The sequence below is a fragment of the Corvus moneduloides genome, chromosome 5 (genome assembly GCF_009650955.1).
Source record: "Corvus moneduloides isolate bCorMon1 chromosome 5, bCorMon1.pri, whole genome shotgun sequence".
NCBI lineage: Eukaryota > Metazoa > Chordata > Aves > Passeriformes > Corvidae > Corvus > Corvus moneduloides.
In genome coordinates, this window is record NC_045480.1 from 16,983,311 (window position 1) to 17,007,637 (window position 24,327).

At 35.8% G+C, this 24,327-nt stretch overlaps 1 protein-coding gene across 1 annotated transcript in view; it reads left to right on the forward strand.

The window, feature by feature from the left end:
• Positions 1-23,413, forward strand: part of SLIT2 (slit guidance ligand 2) — a 263,385-nt gene extending 239,972 nt beyond the window's left edge. Inside the window, 8 exon segments of the mRNA XM_032109098.1 lie at positions 1,974-2,067; positions 3,953-4,090; positions 4,183-4,423; positions 4,761-4,891; positions 10,219-10,373; positions 16,069-16,357; positions 20,266-20,477; positions 21,564-23,413. Of these exon segments, the coding sequence (XP_031964989.1) occupies positions 1,974-2,067; positions 3,953-4,090; positions 4,183-4,423; positions 4,761-4,891; positions 10,219-10,373; positions 16,069-16,357; positions 20,266-20,477; positions 21,564-21,805 (1,502 nt within the window). The 3' untranslated portion in view covers positions 21,806-23,413.
• Positions 23,414-24,327: the final 914 nt, after the last annotated feature.

Sequence of the window (24,327 nt, forward strand, 5' to 3'; positions counted from 1 at the left end):
CCCATGATCCTTAAAATCAGAATTCTCTGTTCCCATACTTGCATCTCACTCTTAAACACTGCTGGTCTTTAAACAGATTTTAGCTATTACAAGTTCTGCAAATTGACTAAATGCTATGTGAAGAATAGCACTGAAGACCTCTTATATATGTATTTGTTTGAACAAAGCCCATTGAAAAGAGAAAGAGATCTGGGTTTTGTTTAATATAGCGTGGGATGCAAAGAATCCCTGGTATTTCAGGATTCTTTGTGCACTGACCTAGTCATAACAGTTGCACATTTCCAGACTAATAATTCTGTTGAGAGCTCAAAGAGACTTTGAGGATAGAATTATAATCCTTTGTATTAGTCGTCTTCAGTGGCCTGCATTTGATCTCCATTCAGTTTCCTACATATAATGAGTAAGTCACGTTGTTGCTGACAGTTTTCCTGAGGCTGTTAAGTGGCCTGTGCATGAGCGCCATTTTCTTATGTTAACTCAAACCTTTATTTGGTTTGTAGAGAAAATGCACTACCTGCAAATTGAGAATGTGGTATTTATTTATTTACTTACTTATTTATCTTTAAAAAAAAAAAAACTTTGTGTAGAACCACGCTGTATCTTTTTAATGGCTGCAAAATACTTGTCTAGCTGTTTTTTGGCTTGTCCTCTCATTTTTGAAGGTGTAGAGGTCCCATGTCTTGTTGCGCTTAGTATATATGCTTCAGTTCTGTTTTTACTGGCATAACCATCTTTTCTCCTGATTCAATTTTGCCTTTTTCTCTATCCTTGCTTTAATATAGACTATTCCTCAACGCTTTTGAAGTTTTTGTTTATTTGTCCACTCCACTGCAAGCCACTGCCATGCTCAGCTCAGTAAAACTGAGGGATACCAAATAATTGCCTCTTTGAAGGCAAGTTCAGCTTGAGCACTGATTGTCTGATCATTCAATCCTTTCTTCTGCTCTTTTCTTTGTCATTTTAATGTACAGTTCTACTTTACTTGCCAGCTCATGTTTTATTACTGGATGGAGGACAAGGGACAATCCTACTCCCTCTGTAGTTTTAGAGTCTGACGGATCTGTCAGTCCCTGAATTCAGCAGGCACAGGTTTATACCTGTTCATTATATATATATTCTTCATGTGGAAGCTGGAATAAGTGTCTCTACCTTACAAACCAGTGGTTACAAGCTTAGCAAGTGCACTATTCGTGGTATCATCTGGTGAGTTAGTCAGGGAACAAGATATTGTTGATCTGTTTATAAACATGTGTTTCCTTTTCATAAAGTTGCAAATAAAATAATTTTTAACCATATTAAAATACTATTTAGATTATAACCCCATTTTGGAAATTAGAGCCACTGCCTCTATCAGTAGGGAAGGGTAGATATTTTACATAGATTATTTCTTTTCTCTTCACAGATGATAGATAATTATGGTACATTAACAAATGCAAAAAATGGAGAGTCATATTTAAGGAAAAGTAGAAAACAAGTGTTCATTTTTGGATATTTGGAATTGTATTGACATGCAGTGATATTAACAGGTTTTTTTCAGGTAATAGATTGCTTATAGTGATAGGGCAAATCTGTGCATAATGTGCTTAAAAATAAGAGAAAAACATATTGATGGCTTTTTTGTTCTAGTGAGAAGACTCAATCACTAGTGTTGCTATATAGCAGAGGTGGATAAATATTGTAAATTTTTAAAAATTACAAAATTAACATTTATATCCATGGATAGATGATTGATGTTGAACTTGATATTGTTTATAAAGGAGTTACCAGGTATATTCTTATTTATTTTTATTATTTCTGTATTACTGTTTATTTATTAGTATTTATTCTAAACGTATTTATTACTATGTAAAGAAGTATGCATGTTTCAGTGTTAGCAAAGGAATTTGTAGCCATTACTTTTAAAATTCTGTTCATTGCTATTTTCAGGTCACTGTGATATTTTCACTGAATTGACAACATACATTATATTTCAGGTGAACTCTGTGAGGAGAAATTAGATTTCTGTGCCCAAAACCTGAATCCTTGCCAGCATGATTCAAAGTGTATCTTGACACCCAAAGGATACAAGTAAGTCTGAAATACTGTTTCAGAGTCCAACTGAATCGAAATTTGTATTTCTCTATCCTGCCTATATTCCTTTTCCTTCTGTTTAAGTGGAAGTCAATTCTATTCTCAAAGTAGTAATTTTGATTATTAGTAAGCATTATGGCATAACAGGCCATTATTTTCATGTAAAGCTGCATTATTATCTTAAGTATGTTTTACTGAATTTTACTGATCTTTAACAGTTCTAATTCCAATCAGATTTTAAGTGGAAACACAGGGTAGTCTTTATGATGGTTTGTGCAAAACCCTTTTAGGACTCTGGGCAGTAGGAAAATAATTGCATTTAATTGAAGTGAAATAATTATATTGCTTTTAGAGAAGTAATTGTGAAAGAGATTATTAGGAAGGCATGCTGAAAGGTATAAAGTAAAGAATTCCCTCCCCAGGAAAGCTAATCTTTAATTATGCCATATCCTTATCATGATTAATTAGTATGCACAATTTAAAGTTGTTTTATAAGCTTTAGGTTAATAAATACAGGAAACCTGCAGCTTTAAATTGTTCTCACAAGTACCTGTTTTATACATAGCATGCTTTTGTGCTAAAATCAGATTAATTATTATCATTTCCACTAGTTATGAAATGACATTTTATTTAAAATATGGGAAAAATATATTAAATATTCAATTGTATGTGAAATTAAGTTGATAGTTTTCAACTCGAAAATAGAAAAATGGTTTGGGTTATGTTGTAGTGCATTATGTTTGTCTTTTCATGTCACTTCAATAAACCTAGTTTAGTGTCTTATACTTTACTGTCCAGTTCATTAACCTTTCATGTTACTTTCTGAGCTTATAAATCAGAAAACATCACATGCAGTATACTTCAAGAATGTATCTCAGTCAGACTTTTAATAGCATGCTTTATATTCTTTTTCCCTTTTCTTTTTCATGCATGTTGTTGAATAAAAATGAGACATACTTGATTGAAGTACTAAATTTAAAGTTACACGGCTATTTAAAATCACACTTGCCAGCTTAGAGAAAATTTTGGATACTGAAAGAAATAACATCAAGGAGGGAATCACAAGATCTCATGAAATCAATTAAAGACATCTTAATTAAAAAGAATACCATGTTGGATGCATGGATTTCTAATCTTTTCCATTAATTTTTCACAGAGTTCTGGGCATTCACTCAGCCTTACATATGAGACATCCCCAAAGAAAAGTCACTAGCATTAGCAATGAGAGTTTCACATGGAAAAAACCCAAACAAATAAACAAAAACCATTACATACTCTCTTGAGGATGAGCTGTTTCTAGTTCAGTGGGGGTTCAGGGACGGCAGATGATGTGTTTTGAGATTTCTGTTAGTTCACCAACCATGGAGCTATTGCAGTAAATCAGACTGGTGGAACTGTAAGGGAAAAAATTATGCATAACCTTTAAACTGTATAAATGGACCACTGGTCCGTTCATAGCTGTTCAGTTGACAAAGAAAATAACCATCAGTACAAGACTTGGACTATTTGCCTCAGTTTCACTAGTTAAGAATATTGATTATATTTAGTGTTTGCAGCCACGAACAACATCTTGCAATATTCTGCATTGCTCATAAATTCTAAAAACTGTCAAAATTATTTATGAGGGCTCTCTAGATTTACACACAATTCTTCAATATAATAGCAGGTGTGTAAACATTTTAACTAGCAAACCTCTATTCATTACATATGTAGATTCCCCATCTAATAATATGATTAAGCTATATAGTCTTTACACACGAAGTAACAGTAATGCCTTTTTTTCCTTGATTTTTAAACAGTAGAGTAGTTCCTTAACTTGGTCATAATCACACTGGATCATTAAAGGGCACTGTGCTATCTGATTTTCTTTCCTGTTTTACAGATGTGATTGCACACCTGGATATGTAGGTGAGCATTGTGATATTGACTTTGATGACTGCCAAGACAACAAATGCAAAAATGGAGCACAGTGCACTGACGCAGTTAATGGATATACATGCATTTGTCCAGAAGGATACAGGTGAGAAAGATCTGAAGGTAGTACAAACAGGTATGTCTTCTGTCAAAGCTGCTTTTTCTTGGAAATAATGATTGTTTTCTGTTTTCATTTAGTGGCTTGTTTTGTGAATTTTCACCACCAATGGTTCTACCTCGCACCAGCCCTTGTGATAATTATGAATGTCAAAATGGAGCCCAGTGTATCATAAAAGAAAGTGAACCAATTTGTCAGTGTTTATCAGGCTACCAGGGTGAGAAATGTGAAAAGTTGATTAGTATAAACTTCATCAACAAAGAATCCTATCTGCAAATCCCTTCAGCTAAGATACGCCCCCAGACCAATATCACTCTACAGGTAAGTTTGCTTGTGTTGTAGATTCTCTTTTCTGGAAATGAGAATAAATGACTTTTCATGATATGGAAAATGACCCAAAGTTGTCATTGGGTCACTTAAAGAGCTTTTCACAGTTTGAGCTAAAAACTCTAGAAGAGTTAATGCAATAACTATATTCATATGGGAGAAGGTGGGCTTATTGATAGGAATAGAAAGAGTTTTGTCAGGTTGCCCTTCAAAACAGAATTTTATTATGAAGTAACAGACTATGGCAGTAAATTCAGAGATTCACTTAATACCTCATTTTTATTAAATACTTAATTTTAGTTATTTCTAAATATTTCTATCTTTTAACTAGATTGCCACAGATGAAGACAGTGGGATCCTGCTGTACAAAGGTGATAAAGATCATATAGCAGTGGAACTGTACCGGGGTAGAGTGAGGGTCAGCTATGACACAGGATCATATCCAGCCTCTGCTATTTACAGGTGAACCTGGATGAAACACATTTGTGACTGAAACAAAACCTATATTCATTCCTTATATCAGTGTCACATTTTTTAATAGATGGTTAAAAGAAATATATGCAAATGAATGTATTGTCAGACACTTAAAACCTCTTGCCAAAAGATGTGATTTGGCTTGGTAAATAACTCTAATGCAGATATGTCAGATAAATATATTATTTGATGCAATAAAACAGAATAAGAGTTAGCTTTCAGCAGAATATTTATACATTTGTGTAAAGCTCACAAGTGGCATTGGAGTTTTTTCTTTGTTGTAACTGCCAAATAATTTCCTAGTGTGCTGAATAAAATGTAAAACTGTACTGTATAAGCAGAAATTAAATAGAAGCTTCTCTTCTCTGTTAGACAGTCATATAATGTGGGATTTTCCTCTGGCAAGTGAAGAGAAAGCTAAAAACTTGATTCTGAAAAAAGGCACTACCTTTGAAAAAGAAATGGCTTTTGCTTCCTAAGTATTTAAGAGAGAGAATCCACAGCTGCTTCTGGAGAATAATTTTTGAGGGTTTTTTAAAATCAAATTTCTCTGGTTCTCTGAAAAATTACAACCTGAATTTTTTGGGAGGTATTATATAACTTCACAAAAATTTGCAGACAGTCATTGCAAGAGTGAGCAGAAAGACAACAGGCATCACTTCCTGGCCTTGACTGCCCTGTTGGTGCTAAAACTACTTTCAGAAGTAAAGGGGAAGTATTAAATCAGTTTTCTTTGAATCTTCTTTTTGTTCTATTTTGTGTTATAAAATTATATATAGTGTATATTTGCTTTATAGAGTTTGTAGCAGTGACACTGTTCTGCATTCTATTAGGGACATCTCACTGAAAACAAATGATTTTTATAAATGACTGTACTCCTATGGCAGTACAAAATCAAAAGCTTAAATATATATAGCAGTGAAACAGTGTTAAACTCTGTTAGGTAGTAGCACCTAGGGAACTATCATTTTAGTAGATTACTAAAAGCATTCCACAGGGGGGAAAAAAGTCTATAAAACACAATATAAAGCTGTTTAGAAAAAACATACCCAATAAGCGTCTTTAAGAGTCCTTTTTTTTTATGTGATTTGTATTTCATAAGGTTTCCTTACGACTTCATGAAATGGTTTAACATGTAGAAATAGTGTATGTATTTCAATTGTATAGATTTTCACTTTTCCAAGTTTCTACAATTGAAAATAGTATTATTTTTATTTTCTATCTTGGTTAGGGCTAAACAAAAAGTTTAGATTGTTTTTTCAGGAGTTTAATTATTTTTGTTGATTTTTATTTCAATAGGTACATCTGTCTGAGAATAAGAAGCAATACGAATGAGGGTCATATGTAGTTCCAAGCTATTTTGGCTCCCATTTGTTTAATCTATCCAGAATACTTCTTCCCATTCAAAACATATATTTCCTTCTCATAAATTTAATGCTTTCTCTGGCATTATTGAAATATAATAAATACTGGTAATTCACACTTGTCCATTATAGTTTTCTAGAGAAGGATTGAAAAACAGTACTCACACAGGAAAAAAAAAAACATAAACATGTAAGGACTTAATAACAAAGTGACCAATTAACAAAGTCCCATTTAGGTTACTGTTACAAAATAATAAAAAGCATCTCACCTACATAGTTGATTGTCTCTTTTGAATTATGTGGCATATGAAGAATGCAAGTGTAGTGAAGAAAGGGATGGAAAATGTAGTGACGTGTTACAGAGTGACACTGTTTAGTGAAGCAGATACACACTTTTAGTGTTATTATTTTTGTTTCTATTATTGTTGTTACTGTTATTAACCTCCATTTAATTTCAAATAAGTGTGATGGTGAGTTACTGAGATATTTGAAAACTTTCATGTAATAGTCCAACTGTAGTGAAGTCTCCTGCTGTTGAGGAAAAGCTGATGGCATACCTCATCTCTTTCTACAACTGTCTGAAAGAGGATTTTAGCCAGGTGAGACTCTTCTCACAAGTAACAAGCAATAGGACAAGAGGAAAAGGCCTCAAGTTGGACCAGGAGAGACTTAGATTGGATATTAAGAAAAATTTCATCATGTAAAGGGTTGTCGAGCATTGGAACAGGCTGCCCAGGGAAGTGGTGTACTCACCATTCATGCAGGTATTTAAAAGTGTAGATGTGGTGCTTAGGGACACTGTTTGGTGGACTTAGCAGTGCTGGTTTTGTTGTTGGACTTGATGATCTTAGAGGTCTTTTCCAGCCTAAAAGATTCTGTGATTTCATGATTCCATTTTGGAAGCCATATATACATCTCCACATTTGTATATAGGTATTGTGCATCTAGTGATAGCTCTACAAATGGCATACTGTTCAATCTCTATTTCAGGTTCTAGAAAGCAGTATGTTGTAGCACAGGATCTTTTACTCTAATCTCGTCATCATTTCCAGTTCTTACGGTTTTACCCTCCTAGGATCTTTGTGGTATTTTCTGCCCTTTTTAAGGTCTTTACCTTCTTTTTATCCGTTAATTGTCTTTCTGTACCTTTGTTGCCTATTAAAGCTGTCTCCTGGGATGTTTCCAGTCCTTCCTTCAGTCCCTCCCTTTTGTTTCCTTCCTCCCTCCCAGTTCATGGGAACTGACTGCTGAAAGAGCCGTCATCCCAAAAGCATTCATCAGTCAATCTGTAAAACAAGATGAGATGATGCCACGACCAATAATTAATATTCATTCATTGGAGATGGTTATTTGGAAAAATTTGATTCACTTGTGTTTTATTCTGTCTAGGCATCCATTTTTAATGTTAACTGTTTTTTACACAAACAAAAAACCCCTTTTCATTTTGTAAACTAGTTTTCATCATATATTTATTGGAAATATGGGAGTATTTCTTCCCAGATCGTTATTCTTCTACGGAGTATCAGAAGCCTTAAATCAGTTCCTCTTACAGCTTTTCATTACGATCTATGCATTCAACTCTTATATCTCCAATGGGAAATGGGCTAGAAGTAATGTCAGTGCATTGGCAGGAAATATCGCAGATATGCCTTGAGTTTATTTCCCCTTCAATTTAAACCACCCTTACCTAGGAGGGCTCCTCTTTGTGCAGTAAATTTTTACCATGTAAAACAGTTTAAAACAGAGGCTTTTAATAATCTTATCAGAGACACATTCCCCTTACACATTATGGTTTGTATATCCCTGGTATGACCTCTTGCTCTAAAAATGTATTTTCTGTGTTGCTCTTATTCTTTTAAATACTGTTGGGTGAAAGGTTGAGAAGTTGTAAAATAAGTTTCCTTGAAACAAGAACATTATATTAGGGCTTCCTGCTTCCTGAAGTCAAGAAGTTATATGCACTTTGATTTTTTAGCACTTTTTTTTTTGCCTGGATTCATTGAAATGTGTTAAGTAACTTAATCATGGCATCTTTTATATTGCTTGATCAGAGCAAACAAACCTCTTGGTACCTTGAAAAAATCTTGCTCTTTAGCAATGATGAGCCCTGACCATTTCCTTTCCACTCATGGAAACTGGTAGTCCCCCTCCTGCCAGCTCCCACAAAGTGTTTATTGTGCTAGTGTTTGCTCTGTCATGTGTTTGCACTCTCACATAGAGCTGGGTTTATGTAAAGCATGCATGCTACCATACAGATCTTTGATCCACAGTGAGCAGAGGCTGTTCACAGAGTTGGTAATAAATGGCTAAGAAGGTATTTAATGTGTCACAGCTGTGAATGACCATGTGTGCTGCTGATCTGTTCCAGGACAAAAGCAGTTAGGTTAATTAAAACATCACAAAGGATGTTTTAAGGTAATTTGCTTGATTTTTGCCTTGAGATTTAGGAACCTAATCCCTTTCAGCTATCCTGCTTTCTCAATGAGAGGAGCTGATTGACTGTGTGACTGTTCAGTCCATTTCAGGCTATCATACAATTGGTTCATTTAAATAACTTTTTTCAATGGCTTAAGTTCACTTATTTGGTGGTGCCCTGAAACAAATAAAGGCTTTCGTGGGAATGCTGGTCTCTGGACTACAGCTCACACCTTCCATGCATATATTCAGCTCTATTTCTCCAGTGGAAAATGGACTACAAATTATGCAAGTACAATGATATATTCAGTCCCAGAATTGAGTAATGATATTCTTCTTTCTCTGATGTACTTAAACTGTGTTCAAGTGCAGAGTAGTTCCTGCACTTAAGCACTTGCTACGTAGATATTGAGGCTGATAAGCACCCGCAGCCATTTCTTGTGCCTAGTAACGTGAGTAGGCTTGTCCTTATGCAGGGTAAGCACCCGTGCTTGAAACAAGCATTTTCACCTTGACAACCTTCAGGCATTTTCTTGCTAGTGAGTTCATATCTTGTTAGTAAGCAGAAGGAAATGGTGTATGTAGACAAGAAAAAGAAAAAGAATACAATATTCATACTCACTGTACTAGCCAGAAGCTGAACACAAATAACCATGCCCAGTAAAGATAACAACTTTATTGCAAGTGTCAGTGGATCTGTCTGCACCAATGATGTGATTTTGTCTGGCAGGACTAAAGTAAGATGCAGTTCCATATTCCATGAAATAGTAGATTTATGTATCACTGGAGTTGACTCAGGCCTTCATACTTGCAAGCAAGATATGTAAACCCAATACTCTGCAAAATGTAGGATACACGCAGACTTGCATGCACATATGATCTTGAAGTAACATTAGAATCACATAATGGTTAAGGTTGGAGGGACCTTTAACAATCACCCAGTTCCACTTTCTTTGTTATGGGCAGGGACAACTTCCACTAGATTAAGTTGTACAAAGCCCCATCCAACCTGATCCTGAGCATTTCCAATAACAGGTCCACAAATTCTCTGTTTCATGTTAACCCACCCTCATATTAAAGAAATTTTTCTTTATGTCACTTCTTTTACTTAGTAAAGTCTATCTGATCTATATCTACCCTCTCTCGGTTTAAAACAGCCTGTGTCCTGTTACCATAGGCCCTGGTAAAAAATCTCTCCCCATCTTTCTTATAAGCCCCCTTTCAATATTGAAAAGCTGCTGTTAAGGTCTCCCCGGAGCCTTCTCTTCTCAGGCTGAACAAACAGCCGCAGCTCCCTCAGCCTGTCTTCATAGAAAAAGCATTCCAGCCCTGTCATCATTAGTGCAGAAGAAGGGATGTTACATTGTGTTGGCTTTTAAGCATACATGCGTGTCTTTGCCTCAAATGTAATGTTCAGGAGAATGCACTCCTAGAGAAGTTCTGTTCTGAAACTGTATTGACTCTTAAAGGGGAAGAAGATAAAAAACTGTTCTAACCAGACCATCAACCTCTTTAATATTAATGTTTATTTTGCAGTGTGGAAACAATTAATGATGGGAATTTCCACATTGTGGAGCTACTAGCTATGGATCAGATTCTATCTTTAACTATTGATGGAGGAAGTCCCAAGATAATTACCAATTTGTCCAAGCAATCCACTCTGAATTTTGATTCTCCGCTGTATGTGGGAGGTAAGAGGATCTTACTGCTTCTTACTAGAGATATTATGGACAATTTACTCTGGTAGCATGCTTTAAGAAACACATGGTAAGAGACTCATTCATTGACATAACACCTTACAATGAAACTTCATCAGTTAATGTCAATAGTTTCAATTTTAAGAAATATTGTCCTCAAACTGAACCTGTTGCTTTTTTATAATTGTGTTTATTTTTTATGACTATAAAATCTTGTCATTTTCTACTGTTATTTAACCTTTTATTATACTGAAGAAGTGTGCTTAACATTGTTTAACTGCATGAAGATTTAGTAATGCATATTTAGAAAGTGTAGAATGGTAGCATTCTGTTTTGCTCGGTTTACATTTCTATTTCCCTGTACTGGTATCTGCAGGAAATGAAAGCAGTGTATAATGTCACGAAGTATAATTTATGTCCGGAGATCTTATTGCTTAGGGCTGATAGGAGTTAGGACACTAGGTAAGGGAACCAACTGGACAGTTGCCTCACTGTATTTGTCAGGGCCTGGTTTTTGTTTCTTTTGAGAAAAAATAAATTTTTTTTTAATTGTTCATTTAAATTGTGCAGCTAAAGTATTTGAAAAATTCTGATCATTTGATGCAATTTACTCTGTAGAACTCTGAGTTCAAATACATTGTTTTAACTAGCAGTTCCTGTTGGATTTCTGATGGCCTGTGCAATCTAGGTAAAAGAAAATGCAGCCCACACTTTGTGCCTCCTCACATGGTAGCAAGTCAAAGTTCTTTGTGATCAGAGATTCAGCATGGTTTTTAAATACTGCTTAAATTCTACAAATTTTCATGTTCTGAGTTTAACCTTATACTCCTACAAGAGGCATGTAAGGAGTCTCCTTCTGATCTTTCTATTAAAAGAATACTTACTTTCTTTTTCATTTTGCCTAATTCTTTTATGACTGAGAATAACTTTTTAGACTTAAGCATCTTGCCTCCTTGCAAAAAATTATGCTATCAGTAGTACATTTGTGTGAGGTACTGATGCCTTCAAATGAGGATTGCCCTGTAGAAGCACATTGCATTTTTTCCTGTGTATCACTTCTGTTGTTCACAGTGTCCTATGCCACATTTGCAAGAAGGGGTCCTAGACTCTGATAAGACACTGTGTGCTTGCTTACATGTATTGTCAACATTAGTTTGTCTTATGACTGCTGAGGCCAGTTGTACTACTTGAAATCTGAGCTTAGTGCAGAACAATAATCCTCCTGTCTGTTCTAAGCACCTTTTGATGAAATGAGGCCAGCCTGCCAACTGTAAACATTTATTCTGGGCACATTCTTAACACAGCGATGTTGATTTGTGGCATATGGTTCTCTTCCTTGCTTCTTCACCCTGCAGATCTGTGCCTCCACTGGGAGAACCATACCAATCTGCATCGTCATCTTCAAGTATCGGAAGAATAACTTTTGGAAATAATCTTTTCCTTGAGTGGTTTGATACCTAAGAGCAGCAGTCATTTGCATTCTAGTGCATGCTCTTTAGGGAGGTCCCGCATTTATTCTATTATAATTCTTCACATGTGGGCTCCAAACAGACAATTTTCTGCTGCATAGAAAATGTTGATTCAAAAAAACATGAAAACTAGTCATAGAAGAACATGATAATAAAATAAAAGAACCACATAGGTTGATGTTCAGCTCTCAAGCTTTCCTCTTCTTTATCTAATTTATGTATTTATGATTTTTTTAAAATTCTCAAGATGGTAATTTTCACTCTTGTATCTTTATACTACCCATCTTTTTGAGATTCAATAATTTTTTTCTTATCCAACTATATCTAGATTTTTTTAGAGAATTTATCACACATTTCCATCAGTTAAGAACTTAAATTCTCACTAGGATTTTATGCAGTATTTTTATCTTTGCCAAAGTCTTAGTTTGACACCTATATCATCATGTAACTTACACTTACTCTTACCACTTTCCTGCTAAAATGGCATTTCTGATAAGCATCACCTCAGTTGGCAGGATGAAATTCAGACTTGACAGCAAGCCCTTGTACAGTGTGTGCTCTCATTCCCTCTCGTTCCATCTCTTCCTGCCTTCCCCCTACTTCTTTTTTTTTTTTTTAATGTTACTCTTGGGTCACAATATTTAGCTTGGTTTGAAAGGGATAATTTAACATTATTTTTACCAAAAGTGAGATAATCAATTTATACCTTTTGGGGTTTTTTTACCTTTCCAAGTATATGGCTCTTTTGTGTGGTCAGAAATACACGTGCTTCATATTTTTCAGTCTTTCTGTAACAAATTTCAGTAAAACATATTGAGAGTGCATGGCTTTTGTAAGATTTCTTAAGGGACAATCTGTTTCTTCTCAAAAATTCTTCAAAGGAGTCACAGACATCACCGATACTTCACATTCTTCTCTCAGAAATTAGAGCATATTTTACTAGTTGAGAGTGGCACCTTCTTTCATGGATGTCCCTATTTCTGAGACAGGTAGACTATCAGCTGCTTCTCATTTGTGCCTGCTCTGTTCTGGCAGCTTCTAGAATAAGATACTTGTTTTGACAGTTTTACTGTGTGACTGTTATTTAAGAGAGGTTCTTCCCATTTGCCTCCTTGAACAGCAGTTTACCCATAGTCTGGTTCAGTCTCCAAAAGCTTAAAAGGGGGTGGGAACTACACTCTTACCTTGCCAAAAATAGATCTGAGATATTTGTCTGTATTGTTTCTATCACAGTTCTTTCCTAACTGGCAAAGAATCTTTATATAAAAATTATCTAAGAAATATTGCTAAAGAATATAAGCAGGTTTTACACACTTTGGCCTTCTGACATTTGTTAGCTTGCTAGAAGAAGCAAAAGTGTATAGGCTGAAAGCTTGTGCATATGTTTGCATTGTGTTTCCAAACATCTTCCTTATTAGAGAATGTAGACAAAAGTTTTTCTGAATGATGTGTGATATACTGCCTATTATCTGGTATCATACATGCATGCTTATATGTTTCCCAGAAATCACACCTAAGTTTCCTGACACTTTCAAGTATAACATCTAGTTCAGCATTGCATTGGTGTGCTTAGTTTTATACACCTTTTATTTTTACAAAGAGTAAGTTCAGTGCATCTATTCTGCTGAGATACTTCAAGCCTTTTCCATGAACGTTAGCTGAGTGTGGCTTTCAAGGGAGACAACAGGGTGAAGGGACCTTGGTGACTCTGCCCTGTCCCTGGTTTGAGAATATGGTGGGTGAGTAGGTGTGAGGAAATGGAAACTCATGATTGTTTGCAGTCTGAGTCCTTTAATATAATACTTCAAAGCCTTTTTTAACATTTGACCCTGGCTGGGTGCCAGGTGCCCATCAAAACCACTCTACCATCCCCCTCCACAACTGGACAGGGGAGAGAAAATATAATGAAAGCTCATGAGTTGAGATGTGGACAGGGAGAGATCCTCTATCGTTTACTGATGTGGCAAAACACACTCAACTTGAAGAAATTAATTTAATGTATTTCCAGTCCAAATCACAGTAGGATAAGGACAGGTAAAACACTTATTAAAGATACCTTCCCCCCACCCTTCCCTCCTTCCCAGGCTTAACAACTTCTCCCCCGATTCTCTATCTCCTTCCTGTAAGCAATGCAGGTGGGTGAGGATTATGGGTTATGGTGAGCTCATCACGTTCTTTCTGCCATTGCTTCCTCCTAAGGGAAAGGAGTCCTTCACCTCTCCCAGTGTGGGGTCCCTCCCATGGGAGACAGTTCTCCACAAACTGCTCCAGCGTGGGTCCCGCACAGGGTCACAAGTCCCAAGAAAACCTGCTCCAGTGTGGGCTCCTCTCTCCACAGTTCTGCAGGTCCTGCCAGGAGCCTGCTCCAGCACAGGCTTCCGATGGGGTCACAGTCTTCTCTCGAGCATCCATCCACCTGCTCTGGCATGAGGCTCCTCCATGTGCTGCAGGTGGATCTCTGCTGCCTTGTGAACATCCATGGGCTTCAAGGGCCCAGCTGCTCCACAATGGGCTGCACCACAGGCTGCAAGGGAATCTCAGCTCCAGTGCCTGGAGCACCTCCTCCCCCTCCTGCTTCTCTGACCTCAGTGTCTGCAGAGCTGTTCCTCTGACAGTGTTCTCACTCCTCTCTGGTCACATCTGCGCAATTACTCTTTTGGGGTTTTTTCCTCTTTAGATATCTTATCACATAGCTGTTGCTACCATCACTGACTGGCTTGGCCTTGGCAGACTTGATGGGTCCATCCTAGAGGCAGCTGGCATTGGCGCTCTCAGACATGGGAGACACTTCTGGCAGGTTCTCAGAGAAGCCACCCCTGTAGCCCCCCCACTACCCAAAGCCTGGCCACACAAACCCAATACACTTACTTAACTGATAAGATCAAAGAAGATTAGGCTCTTCAACAATATGAATACAATATTGTTCATTTCTATAATCACTGAAGCCTAGCACAAATGAAATTACAATAACCTCTAAATGAAAGGCATGTCTACTTCATTAGGTTGCAAAGCATTTCTGCATGACTCTTAACTGTTCAGAGTAATACAGAAAATTATTAGAAGTATCAGTTTACATGATTAAGGAGCAGCTATGCAGAACATTGCTGCTTTCTTGTCATTATCTAAGTACCAGAATGAAAATTGTTGATTTTGTCTAGGAATAAACCTATGCAGCTAATAAGAATATTTATTTTCAGGTGAACAGATCCTTTTTAATGTGCTCAGTGCCCTTTGATTTCCTTTACTCGTGAGTCTTGGGATTCATTTAGGCATTTGTGTATTCATTTTTAGAAAATAGCATCTTAAGGACTACCTACTATGGGCTAATATGTTGGCAATAAGTTAAAAGAATAAAGAAAAGCAGGGGGTAGAGTAGAAGAAACTTCCATGTTTACAAGAAAAAGTTTAATAGTAATGTTCCTTCTGAATTATTCTTGAACGATCATAACAGGATAAGTGCATCACATACACCTACAGCTGTAATTTCACCTGTTACAATTATAGACTGTAACAGAGGAATTACTCTGAAAATGGTCAACATTGTGGACATTTGCATTACCTAAAAGTTTATACACATAAGTAGTTTGATATTGAATTATTGTTATTATTGACTGGTTTAGACTGTAATATCAAACTATGGATGGCTTTCAGTTTTATTTCATTAATCTGTTTTTGAGGCATGCTAAACAAAAGTATTTTTAGTTTTGGAACCTCAACCTGTCCTTTCCAAGAAATTTTCCATAGCAAAACTTCACATTTGAAATGTGTATGCCAGCCCCATTTTGATGAGCTGGTCCTACTAAATTTTTCTGGATTTCAGTATCTTAGCTTACAAAAAATGACGTATCAGCTGCTAAATTTCAACAACTTTTGTTTTTCTGGGATTCAGAAACTATGTGCTATCCTGGGCTTAAAAGCACTAGGTCAAAACCAGGCAGAGCTGACCTTTTCACAGTTCTGAGCTTCCTGTATGATGAAGTCTTATATACATCTCTTAAGTGTGTCTTAGAGACTTACAGGTTCGGAGCTGGCTTACACACATGCTTGAGAACCAGGAAAATTTCCAAAAATTAGATTCTTGTTCATGGTTCTAGTCTGAATAGCTAAGAATAATTAATTAAGAAGAAGCAGTCCTTTAGAAGTGTTTTAAAAATTTTAAAAAAGGGTATAGAAAATTGTGAGATTATTACGCTGATTATTTGCTTTTATTAATTTCCTAGGCATGCCTGTGAAAAATAACATAGCAGCTTTACGCCAGTCCCCAGGGCAGAATGGCACTAGCTTCCATGGCTGCATCCGTAATCTATATATCAACAGTGAACTCCAGGACTTCAGAAATGTGCCACTGCAAGTGGGAATTCTGCCAGGTTGTGAGCCTTGTCATAAGAAAGTTTGTGTGCATGGAACATGCCATGCTACCAGCCAGTCAGGCTTTTCCTGTGAGTGCGAAGGAGGATGGACCGGACCACTCTGTGATCAACAAACTAACGACCCATGTCTTGGAAATAAGTACGTCCTTCCTCAAGAAAGAGCAGTAGTATAATATGTATATAAGTCTCCTGTTATGTATATTTTTTTCATAAAAGTTCACACTTGCAAGAAGCAACATAAACTGAGCATGGAAAAGTGAAAACAGCATCCAGGTTTAGTATATATTCTTTCCATAAACCTAATGAGGAAAAGTCCCCAGTTTAGAGGAACAGATTCACACATCTCACTGAAGTTCTGCCTAAAGCCTGGGAGGTTCTCTTACATACTTCTGAATGGGCTTCTTTTGTAATGAGATGCACTGATGAAACTGTGGATATGATCCTTGGCACAAAAATAATTTTGAAGAAGTTGCAAATGGAAAAAAAAACCTATTTGCTTATTTTCAATTGTATATAGAGGAAGATAATACTATTATTATTATTATTATTATTAATATTCTCTACTGTGTTTTAAAAAATTACAAAATGGATATATCTAATATTTTATATTTTCAGAGTACCCCAGGTTTTAGCAGGAAAATAGATTTCGATCTTTATGGTGAACTTCTGTTTAAGTCTGAGTGTGTTAATTCTATTTACTTGATTTGAGCAGAAAATTTTAGTTTAGACATTTTATATATGTCTGTAGAGAGATTCATGTATATAAATGTGTGGAGAGAGAAGAAGTTGGGCATAATTGTGTATATGACAGTATTGATCTTTTAAATTTGCTGTAGAGACAGATTCAATTTGGGTTCATGGACTCCCAGCACAAGAAGATCAGAAACTTCAGAAGTTCAAAATTCTTCTGTATTTATTGATCTTAGGCAACAAGATGTCATTCTGTTTGTCATTACCACTGTACTCATTACAGCTTGGCAAATATCTCTTTTTTTTGGTAAAGTAAGCCTGCTTGGATCTTTTGGCTGCTGCTTTTTCAGTGCAGCATTTACCTATGTAATTTTTGACTTTTAAGGACCAGTGGCCTCAGTTGGCTAAGAGATTCTAATAAGATGATTTTCAACTCCCATATAAAATGATGTTTAAATAATCTTTTCACATAGTGTGTGGAGTGTCTGACACTTTAAATCTTTATACAGCAGTAAGCATGCTTTATAATGCAGTTTTCTTTATATGGGTTATAGACTCCTTCAGTGCCATTAAGTTTTGAACTTTTCCTAGAGCTAGAGCAGTCAGGATTTGAAGGATGTCATTATACCATTTCATTGTTTATTGGTCTTTTACTTACCCTGTCCTCTTTCTCTTTTTAACTTTAAAGAAAGGTAGTCACAGCAGGTTAAAAAATACAAGTGTGACTTTATACTTCTATACTTTAGGATTAAAAAATAACATCAAACTGTAACCACAAGTTCTACTATAAGAAAAGCCAAAGAATTTCTTTCAACTGTCCTTGAAATACTAGATTCTTCAAAGGTTCTTATAACTGTGCACATTAGCACCCAAACTGAGTGGTTTTTGCAGCAAATTACAAGTTCTCAGTATCAGATGTAGGCAGGATCAAAGATAAAAGCAAGGGAGCACAGCATTAATATTTTGTTTGCTCTTGAAAAGTATTGGGTTTGGTTCAGCTGTATACAGTGCTGTGAGCTTTTAAGACAGAAAGCCAAACCAAAACTATTTTGAGTGGAGGAGGGCTTTGTTGTTCTTTAGTTCCTGTGGATTTTAATTCTTTATTTCTTGATTCATCTCTAAATTGTCTATTGAATAGATGTGTTTTATCCATCTAATACAGTTTGACATGCTGCTTTATCTGAGCAACAGAATTCTCACTGTGATCTCTGTTTCAAAAATGTAGATGATCTTTTGGAGATCTCTGCACGTCATGAAAAGGCTTGAGATAGATTTATTTTACCTACATCTAGGCATTTGAATTCAAAATATAGTGACCAAAGTTTGTTCTCTAGTCAGTAAAGGAATAAGCCCATTTCAAAAGAATAAATTAGACCTCAAGTTGACTAATCACCCGCTGGGTAAGCTCATTTCTCTCCATGACTGTGTCTGGAGCTTATGGCAATTATACATCTAACTTGAGTGCCTGACACAGGTACCTAAAATTAGATGAGATGAAACTGTGCCCAAGAGTTTGCACTTAGCTTGATGTTCCTTTCAGTACAGTCTGAAGATGAAATTTAGAGCTTCAAAGAGCAGGTGGAAACAAAAGTATGGGAGTTGGCATTAGCTAAAATTTAATCATCTTCTAAGTCAAAGCAAAACTTTGACTTGATCTTGACACAGATTGCTTTGATATCTAAAGCCTGTATAGAGTATGACAGGATGTCAGTGCCACATGAGTAACTTTGTAGATCAGATGTCCTAAAAGTGGATGTTTTATAAATGGTGAAAAGATCAAATGCTGAACATAATGAAAACTAAACAAAAGCTATCTGCCCTGTGATACTGTCTATGCCTTCAATTTTGAATGCTTAATAACAGTCTTGGAATATCAGACTTCAACCACAGGAACAATTTTTAATTTTTGTAGAGAATATAGTTGATTCAATATACAGACTAATAGAGAAGTTGGAAGTGCTTAACCTATTAGTTTTATATTTGCAGGTTTTAATCCCAAACTGGCTATGTTATCTTAAAAATTTCAAAATGAGATGTTGTTCTTAACAGAATTCTTCTTTTACAACATCATACAATTTTAGATGAATTTTTGCTATCTTCAAATTGAAACAAATGATTTTATTTTAGATCAAATGGGATTTTTATATGATCTTTATATCTAAAGATTTGCATTTATTTAGGTGGCATACATAGCATACTAAGGAGGTTGCGAGCTCAAGAAGCTTACACTATAGAGAGGAAAAATATTAGAGAGGAGAAACATCAGGAAGGGTGACTTGTATGTCAGGACTGCATTCCTCCACACACAGGAATATTCACTGTGATCTCCCTAGGAAACTGTATGTAGATAGAAATTTTTCTATGGAAACAACACTTAAAGAGAATAACATTTTTTTTTGGAAGGAAGTTATCGACCCTGTGCTAAAAAATGAGGAAAGGGAAGTAATTTTATTCTGAGTCATTGGCGATGTTTTGAAGATGAAATCCCCTAGAATTACACCTATGAACAGGTAATTAAGCATCCTCCTTTTGGGAAGCACCACTTCTCTCTCAAAGAGAAGTAAGACCAGCTGTGTGTTCCCATACCACTGTACATCAGAACTTAGCAGATGCAGCTTAACTCACTTTTTTTTTTTGTCTAACAAAGTTTGAGCCTGCCACAAACGTTTATCAAAGCTCAACTGGGAGATTAGCTACTTTAATCACTTTGGGTGAGACTTGATAATGCACAGTCTCCTCTAATGTGAGGTTTGGTATGAATTCTGGGTGAGTGCTATTGCCTTGCAGTGAAGCACAGACCTGCCTCATTCATACAAGACCCTGCTACTGGCAGTTGGCAATGCAGACTAATGTATTTGAAGGGAAAGCACATGTTCAGCTTGATACTACCATTTCTTGAGTGAAAATAGTTTCTGTTAGGAAGGGCCTGACCTGTCTTTGTGCTGGGAGCCCTATATTTCATGAGTGACAATATGGAGTTCCTTTTAAATGATACGTGAACCAGAATTTCAGGTGAGTTTCTTTTTTCTTTGGCTTGATTTTGCTGTGTTCTCAAAAGCATGCTTAAAATCTAGGTAGACAGGAAATGTTGTTTTTAGTAACTGTGGCTTGTAAAATTTTTCCATAACACATCTACAGTGGCTATTTTCTGGTGAGAGAGAGTTCTGTACTGCAGCTTATTTTGTGTAAACCTGCATACCAATTATAAACCACTTCACTGCATCTCACTGAAAAAGTCCATTAGAAACAAAAGCAATTTCTCCTGAGTACAGTCCAAAGTATTTGTAGTTAATGTTGCTTGGCCTGAACTTTGATGAATAATTTATTTTTATTCTCTTGGGCTTGTTTCCCCTGTAGATGTGTGCATGGTACCTGCTTGCCGATCAATGCATTTTCATACAGTTGTAAATGCCTGCAGGGACATGGGGGAGTCCTCTGTGATGAAGAGGAAATGCTGTTTAACCCCTGCCAATCCATCAGGTGTAAACATGGCAAATGTAGGCTTTCAGGACTTGGGAAAGCATATTGCGAATGCGGCAGCGGATACACGGGGGACAGTTGTGATAAAGGTAAAAAAATTAATTAACGTTGTTGTGGTCTTAGAAAATAGGCCTTTTTAGTAAAACATGAACAGCCAAGCACATGAACAGCCAAAAACATGACCAATTTTTTTTTTCCACAACACACACATTTGTTGCTTTTTTTTGTACCATAAGAATTTATCTTGATGAGAGAAAAATCAAGCCTTTCCCATGAATTTGTTTACATTTTGAGGATTTTTTCATCAAATGTTTTGCCGTGAAAACATTTCTTTTTTTTTGCCTTTATTCAGAAACACATTTTTACTATATTTAACTATTACCTTTTACCTGCTGTATCTTTCTGTATTTATTGTTTCTCTACCTTCTGCAACTGAGAAGCCAAATCCAATGATTCTGCTCCTAGTTTTATCACAAACTCTACTTTTGACCTCTCAGCTTCAACTGATTTATCACAACGAATTATGCAGGTGAGATGGATGAAAACAGGATGACTTTTCCCCCTACCTTTTTCTTTTTCCTTTGTCTATCAAAGCTCTCCCTCTCCCTCTCTTTCCCTTACCCCAGATGGCATTTATTTTGTATTGTACATAGATGTGAATAGAAGAATATGGTTGTAGAACTTTTAACAGATGTCTCATTTTTAGCTGGCTTTATACCTCAGTAATTTATGAAGTTAGCGGAATGTAACTTATATTAAATAAGAGTTTGAATAATATTAAACTCCAGGTCTAATAAATTAAATTGCATGCTCTCTGAAACATTTCCCTGTGGTAAACAGAACCAGCTGCAAGCAGTGTAGGAACAGAAGATGTGTATTTTTATAAAAGAGGAAAAGATTTAAGCTTCCAATTTTCTTGTCATTGTAATAGCTTCGTATTTATGGTTTACATATACATAATATAAGCTTTACCGAAAATAGGAGGTATAGGGAATGAAACCCAGCATTAATCAACTTACATTTGGTAGAAGCACTAGTTTCCAATATACAGTCTGAGTCAAACTTTAAAATATCAACCCCAACTGCAAATAGTAACACAGCATTTTCCTGTGTTGCACATTCTTTGACCCATGTCTCAAAATTGTATCTCTTATTTTAAATGTTGTTTTGTGCAGAAATCTCTTGTCGAGGGGAACGAGTCCGAGATTACTACCAAAAGCAGCAAGGGTATGCTGCGTGCCAGACGACTAAGAAGGTATCGAGACTAGAATGTAAAGGCGGGTGCTCAGCCGGGCAGTGCTGTGGGCCACTACGGAGCAAGAGACGGAAATACTCCTTCGAATGCACTGACGGGTCGTCATTTGTGGACGAGGTTGAAAAAGTGGTGAAGTGTGGCTGTACAAGTTGTCCCTCCTAAGTGTCCCTGTCACACTTGTCTTTTGAAAATGTTGTATACTTATTGACCGTGTCGGACTAATTAATGCTTCATAGTGGAAATATTTGAAATATATTGTAAAATACAGAACAGACTTATTTTTATTATGAGAATAAAGACTTTTTCTTCATTGAAAAAAAGATTCAAGTGCTTGAACTGAGACTTCTCATACCCAAGAGGAGCTTTGAAGAAAAAAAAAAAAGACCTGGTAACATTGCAGCAGAGATGGGAAACTTTAACTGCTTTTAACATGGATTCTTCTTTATAACATGCTGAAGATACACTGACACTATACACATGTGACTTTCAACTTAACATCTCAGAGATGAAATACTGACCAGAACACGAGGCTTGTTTTTTCACTTTCGTATCAGTCTATTTTATTGTCTTGACAGGCCATACCAGTCACTTACCTATGGATGAGGAAGTTTTATGAGAAAAAAGAATCAGATTACACAGAAATAATAATTGCTTGAAACACATTTTGTCTTTTGGAATTATTAAGCATCTTGAGAAGATGGGGTCTCATTTAATGAATGGGAAATGGGAGATACAAGAATATACTATAATCCTGAAATCTCCTTATGATGTGTACTTTTATGTCAGCATGTTAGCAAAAGAAGCATAAAAAATTGTTTATCTTCCCTTTTACAGTATTAATTTTTTGTAATATAAATGTTCTGGGGATGATAAAATAGATTATTGATGGATAAATTAGTAATAATATGGATTTCTGTTTCTATGAGTTCTAAACAACTCTATACAGTATTGGGTTTCATTGAGAAATATTTATTGTATCAAAGTACATTGTACTTAACCCTTTTAGGCCACCCCTTTTACTGTTTTTCAGTGCTTTAATATATATTAATTTATATTTGTCCCAGTATTTTTGTAATTTTTTTTAAAGGACTTAAAAATCAGGATTTTTTTGCAATAGAACTAACGGTAGCATGTCGTCTTGGGGTAAATGTTTTCAATCTGTTTTTATCTTTCCGTTCCCTTTTACTTTTCCTTAGAATCTGACCACTTGGTGTCACTGAATAGAAAGTGGTGACAATTTGCAGTTTCACGTATAGCAGATATTCAGGACACCTTCCAAGAACCTGTAATATATGACAGAAAATGTCTTTACACTAGATGGCAATTGTAGAGAAGTTAATTTTCCCTATATACAGTACTTACAGAAAATAAGATGGCGTGTAGAAAATGATATTAGAAGATAGATCTTTATAAATTAATATTCCCATGGAGCTCTTTACCTTTTTTATAAAAAAGAAAAAAGGCTGTGCTATCAAAAACTGTGATTTTCCCCGAATAATAAAACTACTTTACTGCCCTAATGTTCCCCATGTTAACATGTTGCTGCTAAATTATAATGTAGAATTGGTAATCAATAGTGGGTTGTGTTCTTCTTTCAGTAAAACCCAGGGTACCCTGTAAAAATGCAGATGTTTTTTCAATTTTATTTTATTATTTTTTTTACAAAAAAAGTTAGATGTACATGTGTAATGCAGTGTGCTTTGTCATATTTGGACTGATATCAGTAATGCTACTGATGTTTGTAAATTAAACAGATATTTACTTCATTAACAGCTTTTATTTGTATTCTTCTGAGAAGTTTAAGTTGTCTAGCAGCCTTTAATTAAACATCTGTTGCAAAGAATATTTGGTAAAAAACAGTATAAACCCAACTCTAGATCTAGTGTATTCATTGCTGAAAATCTGAAGAAGGAATTTACTTGGGATTACCACACCTAGAGGCAGTGACATCTGAAAATCTCTGTGCATTATGAACTCAGATGAACTTACACCAAAACTAAGAAAATACTTATAAATAAAGTACACTGGAGGAAAAGGCAAATTGAGTCTATCCTAATACGTTATTGGTTATAAAAATGGCAATTTGATAGTTGTTCTAGCAAGTAATTTGATTCTTTAGAGGGATTCATTTTCACTAATCTTTGACTGAGTATTTTAAATTCAATTGGATGGGATGATACTTAACCAAGTTTATCTTCTCTAAAATATTTTTTACAAATAATTCTGTGTTTATTTTACTTAGTCTACATTAGAATTTGTCTAGATATCCAGTGAAACAGCCTATGGTATAAGGCCTTCTTTGCATCTTCTATGACTGCTAAAAATGTGCTGTAAATAGGGGTAGCTTTGAGGAGAAAGAAGCCATTTTTGCCTAACAGTCCTTAAACAGTGTTCTTGGATATGGAAACATCGCTTGGAGCTCAAAGTCCCTGTACCAAGTATCTGGAGCTGGATTGCTTTCTGTCCTCATATTGACAGAGAAAGAGGAACTTTGCAATGGTGTTCAAGCAATACTGGCAGCTACTGGTGATCTTGAGGTCATCAAGAGAGGGATTTTCTGTGGTGCCCAAGCAGAACCAGAAAACACCGTTAGAATTAAAAGAGGGAAAAAGAAAAAAAAAAAAAAAAAAAAAAAAAAAAAGAAACCCACCCAACACCCCAAAACAAAGCCCGGCCCTCTGAAG